The sequence below is a fragment of the Haliotis rubra genome, unplaced genomic scaffold (genome assembly GCF_003918875.1).
Source record: "Haliotis rubra isolate DU_JTF1 unplaced genomic scaffold, ASM391887v1 Scf1793, whole genome shotgun sequence".
NCBI lineage: Eukaryota > Metazoa > Mollusca > Gastropoda > Lepetellida > Haliotidae > Haliotis > Haliotis rubra.
The window spans coordinates 73,192-81,496 of NW_025765773.1; the positions used below are offsets into that span (position 1 = coordinate 73,192).

The 8,305-nt window shown below is 41.3% G+C and overlaps 2 protein-coding genes across 2 annotated transcripts; one reads left to right on the forward strand and one right to left on the reverse strand.

Moving 5' to 3' along the window:
* Positions 1-684: 684 nt before the first annotated feature.
* On the reverse strand, positions 685-2,464 carry LOC124273306 (beta-1,3-galactosyltransferase 1-like). Its single transcript, XM_046708547.1, has one exon. It carries the CDS (start codon positions 2,429-2,431, stop codon positions 1,202-1,204), a length of 1,230 nt encoding a protein of 409 aa, XP_046564503.1. The 5' UTR covers positions 2,432-2,464; the 3' UTR covers positions 685-1,201.
* A 1,904-nt stretch (positions 2,465-4,368) lies between these two features.
* On the forward strand, positions 4,369-5,134 carry LOC124273307 (putative per-hexamer repeat protein 5; the record flags this gene model as incomplete). Its single annotated transcript, XM_046708548.1, has 1 exon — positions 4,369-5,134. A coding segment is annotated over exon 1 (766 nt), but the record flags the coding sequence as incomplete, so codon positions are not given.
* Between the last annotated feature and the right edge of the window lie 3,171 nt (positions 5,135-8,305).

Consider the following 8,305-nt stretch of genomic DNA (forward strand, 5'->3'; position numbering starts at 1 on the left):
TGTTATTCATATTATTACATGTCATCTAATTATGTTAGTTATCTTGCTATGATTGTAACAGAAAGTTATGAGAGTGGGTATTTTTGTAATTTGTAACATCACATTGATTAAGTGATAATTATTATGGATCACAATGTTTAAAGTTTTGAGTGTGGGTCAATAGTATTTGTAGTGGCATGCATTTTTGATAGCGCTTCAGAGTTTCCTCCCTTGGCAATCTTGTATATTTATGGCTTTCATCATGCCGTGTGTTCCACATGATTCCATAACGTGCTAAGAGAATAATGATGGAGCCTAGCTTTGCTAGAATGCTCGAGAACTGTGTAAGAGCTATATGTTCTATGACGTTTCCATATTTGTAAAAAGCATATCAGTGACCCTGTCGTTTGTTGTTTGCAGTAAATTATTCAAAACCGATCTACCGTTGTTTGTATTTATTGTATTAAAAATTCTATCCATTTTAGCTATAATAACGGTAACACTATTTTTCAGGGCATTATCATTTGCAGAAGCCCTCGGATTTTTCAACTGCCATCCTTCATCGGGCAGTTAATGAAAGACTTCGGGCTTCTGCAAATGATAATGCCCTGAAACATAGCGTTACCGTTATATTGAAAAGTGTGGTCAGGTCAGAGACTTTGAACTGAGTACAGACAGAAGGTTTCGTGCTGGTAAATCGTTTTATCATCACCTGGATAGCAGAAATATATATACTGACGTAGCATCATCGAGCGATGACACACTGACACGGCTTATGAACAATGCGACACAAACCTCACGAATACTTTTAATTTATTCCTTTCATCTAATACACTACCAGTGACATTATAAACCATGCTCACATTTTAGCTCAACCACCAGAATCGATGAATAATAAATGGTAACCTGGACGTTCTATGAAATACTTGGAAACAGATAATTCAGGATCAGTAATAATGCCTACTTTTGTATCTTGAGTATGTGATCAATTTTATTGTCAAATGATGTCCAAATTAAGGTTGACAGCGTTGATTTAGGTATAATGCGAATTAGGTGGAGGTTTGACTAATGCCTGTTTATTGTGTAAAGATAAATAAAGGAGTGTAAAGAACCGATTAAGCTCATGAAATGTGCCACAGGGGGTGTACTGCAGCTCTATGAAACAGCATGATACACTACAGTAGTTAGAAATACCTTGCTTTGCCACTTTGCTGTTCATTAATCAAAAGTGTTCATTGTCATACTCTATTTGTCTCCAATGGCTGAAGGGAATTGATCCACAATATGTTCCCCGGTCGATGACTATCGCTTTCCGGTTTAGTTCTGTATAATCAAATGCCTTATTCCTCGGACACTGTACCAGAATGTTGCTGAAGTCTGTCCTTTGTACTCCAGCTTTCATAGCCAACACAACACTGACATACAAGTCATCCATGCTCATTAGCCTGTTGGCTTCAGAAACTTTGTACATGGCAGCCCAACTTTCTGGAGTTGTCAGATAAGCGAAACCTAAACAAAATGGTGGTAGAACAGAAAAGGGATACTCCGATTCTGGAGTGTGCCATTTTGACCATTTGTTTCTGACAGGACTTCGATATTGTAACAATTTGCATTCAATGGTGAGCCCTTGAGGTTCAGTTCTCAGAATATGGTCAATAATTCTGTATGGATTGACAAACGTGTCGTCATCCAACTTCAGAATGTATTTAGCTTTACAGCTATACTTGAACCAGTGCATTGCCATAATATGTTTCCTCACGAGATTCTTGTAGGAGTCTGGGAAATTCCCTTGCACAATATCATCATATCTCCGGGACTCGTGTCGTAAAAGGACCTGTGCTCGTTGCTGCTTGACTGCTGCTAACATAAACACAACAGCTATGTTTCTGTTTCTGTAAGATCCAATCGATCCAAAGGTTTCTCGTATCAGATTCCTCTTTTGAGTATTCCCAGGAGCCGAATGAACGATAATAGCCAAGAAGGTGGAACCATATCTACATCGCTTGGAGTCAAGGGAAAACTTGTACCTATGAAGATTGACAAAATCGTCTTTCGTCTCATTAGTCTTTAACTGAAAGAATTCCGATATAAGTGGAGTAATGTCTTTACCTCGTACTAAGGTAGGAGGGAATTTTGCCATCGTTGCGTTTCTTTGTGGTGCTGATGTTGTAGAGGAAGACGTGATGTTACGCCACTTGTTCAGCAGACTTTTCCTGGTGGTTCTTGGGTTTGAAATGTCACGCTCCTCAACTCCATGTGACGAAACGTTTCCCCACAGATGAGTAACGACGTTCCCTCCACCATTGACCACCCCATGATTAACTCCACAGAGTATGTCTCGTTTCCGTATAGACCGATACATCATGGCCCATGCACTGACATAAATGTACACGGATATGCACAATAACACCACACTGGTGTAGACGTGTCTCTGCCGGGGAATACAAGCCATGACTGATCTGTGAAGTAATCAACAGATTGTCATGAAAACAGTTCTATATACGGACCGCAGCTGTTGTATGCCTATGTGTCTAGGCGCAGTCTGGACCAAATATATAACGATTCCACATGTTTAACTTGCGCATGTTTGTAAAGATTTTGCGTAAGCAAGACTGAGTAAATTTGTACTCGAGCAGTAAGATATCGATAATTGGGTGTTGCGTACACTCATTTCTGCACCATAATTCAATGGACTTTCAACTAAAGAAATCTAAAAATAATAATAATACAATAATGTTAATATTTGTAAATCGCCTGAATCCAAGGTTGGCTCTAAGGCGCTTGGTCAAATGCTCTGTTGAAGAGAACTGTTTTTAGTTCTTTTTTTAATGGAATGATGTCTGACAAGTTTTTTCAAATTTCAGGTAGTTGGTTCCATAACAGAGGCAAAAGCTCTATCGGCATAACTCAGTCTGCGGGTAGCTAGAGGGCACTGCTGCTTGTTTTGCAGAGGCTGATCTCAGAGTTCGTGATGGCTGATACCATGACACTAGTTCAGTCAGATATTCTGGAGCTTGGTTGTTAAGGGTCTTGTGCACAAACACCAACACCTTGAAAACAATTCTTTGTCTTATTGGCAGCCAATGCAGTGTACGTAATGTTGGCGTGATGTGTTCATATTTGCCTGCACCAGTGATGAGTCGATAGTTTGCTGTGATATGCCAAACATTAGAGAGTTGCAATAACCAGTGCTTGGAAAAGTAGTTAACATTTGAATTCTATCGATTGTGGTTCCATGTTTTCCGTTATGCCTCACTGGTTAAAAGTCACTTGTGACTTGAAAAGACCAGATACGTTACCTTTATTTTGGCCCCCCTTTGCTGTGTTTTTTGTTTTGAACATTTTCCGTTATGCCTCACTGGTTAAAAGTCACTTGTGACTTGAAAAGGCCAGATACGTTACCTTTATTTTGGCCCCTTTTGCTGTGTTTTTTGTTTTGAACATTTTGCCCATGTTTTGTTGGTTTGATTATTGACATGATATTGAACTATTATTTAAGGATAAAAGCTAAATTTTATGGGAAGTCACTTTATTCACTGAGAAAACTAGAACGAATCCCTTGTAACTGCTAACAAAATAGCGGCCATTGTGGTTGTTCGTTTGGATTTGTACTACAGTTTTTTTTCTGTAAACAACGTATGAATGAATTGATGTACTAATTATCGTATCTGGTTTTAACCAAAATGGACAGGTTGACTTTATTATGTTGTATCTTTGGACACATCTCAGCGTAAACTGAATGTGGTTACAATACCATTGAAACTCAATACCATTACCATTTATTATGTTGAAAAATGAAGAGATCCAGAAGTTATATTTTGGTCAGTTACCAGTTCACAATGTGCAGCTTTAGTGGAGAAGGAACCTAAGCCACCTAAAATTCATATATAGGATAGTGAGGGTTAGGATAGCGAACAGTCTGAGGACGGGTAATGGGCTAGGGCTAGGGAATAGTGTAGCGACGGGGAAGAGTGTTAGGGTGGGTAACAGTGTGAAGAGAGGGAAGCATGTGGGGACAGGAAAGAGTGTTAGTATAGGGAACAGAGTCGGGACAGAAAAGAGAATTTGAGACAGGGAACAACCTGAGTACAGGGAAGGATGTTACGATAAGAAACAGACTGGGGACGAGAGTGAAGAGTGTGTGGGCAGGGAAGTGTGTAGTATAGGAAACAGTGTGGGGACAGAAAAGAGTATTGGGGACAATCTGAGTACAGGGAAGGGTGTTACCATAGGGAACAGACTGGAGACAGGGATGAGCGTTAGGGTAGGGTAACAGTGTTAGGACAGGGAACAGTCTGAGGACAGCGATGTTACGACATGATTAGTATAGTGAAGGGTGTTGGGATAGGAAACAGTCTTTGGACAAGGCAGGCCTAGGGTGTTAGGCTAATGAAGGGTATTGGGATAGGGACAGCAGCGAAGGATGTAAGGATAGGGAACAGTGTTGGGACAGGGAAGGGTGTTAGGCTAGGAAAGGGTATTGGGGTAGGGACAGCAGCGAAGGATGCAAGGATAGGGAATAATGTTGGCACAGGGAAGGGTGTTAGGCTAGGAAAGGGTATTGGGATAGGGACAGCAGCGAAGGATGTAAGGATAGGGGACAGTGTTGGGACAGGGAAGGGTGTTAGGCTAGGAAAGGGTGTTGGGATAGGGACAGCAGCGAAGGATGCAAGGATAGGGAACAGTGTTGGGCCAGGGAAGAGTGTTAGGCTAGGAAAGGGTATTGGGATAGGGACAGCAGCGAAGGATGTAAGGATAGGGAACAATGTTGGGACAGGGAAGGGTGTTAGGCTAGGAAATGGTATTGGGATAGGGACAGCAGCGAAGGATGCAAGGATAGGGAACAGTGTTGGGACAGGGAAGAGTGTTAGGCTAGGAAAGGGTATTGGGATAGGGACAGCAGCGAAGGATGCAAGGATAGGGAACAGTGTTGGGACAGGGAGGAGTGTTAGGCTAGGAAAGGGTATTGGGATAGGGACAGCAGCGAAGGATGAAAGGATAGGAAACAGTCTTTGGACAAGGCAGGGTGTTAGGCTAATGAAGGGTATTGGGATAGAGACAGCAACGAAGGATGTAAGGATAGGGAACAGTGTTGGGACAGGGAACGGTGTTAGGCTAGGAAATGGTAATGGGATTAGGGACAGCAGCGAAGGATGTAAGGATAGGGAACAATGTTGGCACAGGGAAGGGTGTTAGCTATAGGCTGGGAAAGGGTATTGGAACAGGGTCAGCGAAGAATGTAAGGGGAGGGAACAGTGTTGGCACAGGGGCGGGAGTACCCAGCTGTGATGTTGCCAGCACCTCACGTTCCTCACCCAACAATACAGTCACTGTTGACGGGTTCATGACATTTACCAAATAGTCGCTTGAACCGGATGCCGACAGCATGCAGTCTCTCACTCATGACTGTGTACCTGCTGCTGATGAGGTGACCCAACGCTATTGATGCTGATGACGTCACTGTGAGCATCAGCTGAGCAGACGAAGAACGCGCAGGTGATGGTCATTTTATGGGGTCGTCACTCTCGGTCTTTCAGTTCTGGGGCTATCCGATATCTGTAAAATCTGGTTTACGCGTCTCATTAGACTCATGATAGTTGTGTTTGTCCATCTGAATGTTCTGTCAGTATGCCTGTTTAAGCCCCCATCTCTGACATTCCAATCGCTCTTTCTCGTTCCGCTGCTAACGATCTTGTCATTTCGATGTATTCCCTTATAGTGGTATACTGCTAACCATCCATGCTTTTACACTGTTGATGCGTAACATGAAGTTGCGATTCAGTAGAATCATGATTTTCATGGTGTCCAACGCTCAAAACTGTGAAGGATATCTGTCTTGTTTGGGCAAAACGTACGTAATGTTTGTAAACTGTAAGTCACAAGCTATATATTTCTCAAAATGTCTAAGTTGTTTGTTGAAAAATAATCCCACAAACGCCAAGTGTGTACTTTCTTTTGTACGTCAGTTTAGTTAACCGTATGTGATATGTAAACGATCACCGTACATCGCCCATGTCAAGCCCTAGCTCAGCCAATATAAGTGGGTATCGGTTGGTGTGTAACATGGCAATAAACGAAAGTTTATTGTTTTCTCAACCACCTGCACGGATAGAAAGAGGCCTCACATTGATCGTTGGACTCACTAAGACTGACTGACTGAGTTTGGTTTTACGCCGCTTTTAGTAATATTCCAGCAATATCACGGCGGGGGACACCAGAAATGGGCTTCACTCATTGTACCCATGTGGGGATTCGAACCCGGATCTTCGGCGTGACGAGTCAACGCGTTAACCACTAGACTACCCCACCGCCCCTGACTCACTTAGAAGTCGTACTTAGGTCGTCGTTGTGGTCTAAATAAGGAATCTGATGTAATATTCTCATGGTTTAAGGATGCATTTTACCATACATCATCCGCCTGTGGACAAGAGCTGCCCACAGCTCGGATAAATTAAACACGAGATCAGGTCAGATTTACTGAAAGTTACAACACAAGATACACAATACAAGCAAAATAGGGTGGCAAATTTCGTACACGAAATGTTAACCAATTTAAAACTAGTTGTAATAGACTAATATGCCAAAGAATAAGAGATAACCACAACACATATACATCACACACATATTATGAGATTATAACACAACATTAAATAAGAGTCAATATAGAATGTCAAAATAATCGATTATTGCCAAATACAAATTTCACATATCTCTGGAATTATTGAATACAAATTTGGCTCAGGATTTCTCGAAACAAACTTAAGTTTTTACTCAGATTTCAAACTGGGTTTTACAATATGAAAGCCCAAACAACTTAAGTAATCTAGCCACCAAACTCAAATTGTCTACTAAGTTTGAGTATAATATCGATTTCAGTTCATTCTGGGAAATGCATTTTCCTGCGCTTTTTTCAAATTTGAGTAAAAACGCTAACTTAAGTCGAAACTCAGACTTGAGTTTGTTTCGAGAAATCTGGGCAAATTTTAAACCATTTTGTAGTCTCAAATGCTACCCTACTGACAACTGTTCATATCGCTGACAAATGACAAAACGTTCATAGCTTGTTGAACTCGATCATATGACATGTAGAAATAAACAACACGTGACAGATTGCAACGACTGAGAGGTTAAGGTAACTTTAATGTGCTGCCTGCGATGTGGATTATGTCAGAGGTAACTGGAAAGCTGCTCCACGTTTTAATCAACTACCATGAATCTTTCCAGAAATATATATGGATTGTGTGGGCGTGCTTTCAAACACTTTATCATCAAATCATAGATGCGGGATTATGAAAACAATAATTTTCTGGGAGAGTTTCGAATGGTTTTAATAAAAATAATAATATGAAGAAGAATCTGAAATTTGAGGTTGATTTTGTTGATGGCAATGTGCTGTTGGACGGTACAGCGATGGGAGTAAACCAGGTGAAGTCCTTCACCAAGTCTGCCCAGAGTTGGTCATTCATGGAGAAGCTTTCTGACTAACCATTGCATCGTGTGTACATGCAGTGTGTGGAACAGAATAGCATTCCCACCGACTCCTTCGCCTGGATGAAGTCGGCTGGTCTTAAATGTGAAACTGAGGGCTTTCTTTTTGCTGCTCAGGACCAGTCACTTCCAACTCGCAATCGCCTAAATGTGATTCTTAAAGGTCACATGCAACGTAAAACACAACTTTGCAGATTCTGATACCTTTCGGTATGGACTTACCGAAACAAATCATCAAAAATGCTAATTCAACTTATAAAGTTGAAAAATAACGCGATGAAAAAAACCGCGCGAAATCGGAGTTCAAACGATTCACTAATTTTCCCCCGACTTTTCGGGGGAAAACGGGTTTCAATAGCTGGGCTGCGCTCATAGCACGTGCGCAGTGCAAGAGGTTCGCGCAACTTGGAAGCGGGCTGTCCAGTGAATACTCGGTGAAGGCTTTGGTGTGAGCTATTTTCATAATGTTTTGTTGAAATCTCACAGGCGCAAGCTTTTTATATGTTATGTCAGTAAATAAACTGTTTATATAATTTCATTTGTCTATTTCACCACACGTTCTTCTTACCGAGTCACTTTCTCAATTCGATACTTAAAAGCAATGTCATTATTTAGCGTTGACAGAATTTCTAACTGTGATATAGATATGTCGTTGTCACAGACAAAACTCAATGTCTTGTTTTATTGACACCTGTGTGTCTGCCTGCCTGTCTGCTAATGACAATATTCAATACACAACTGCGATCACTGACCACATGCAATTTGAACTTAACACCAATCAGGCTATACACCATAAACAAAACGCATTGATTTATGGCCCGAGTTCGGTCTCTGTCAC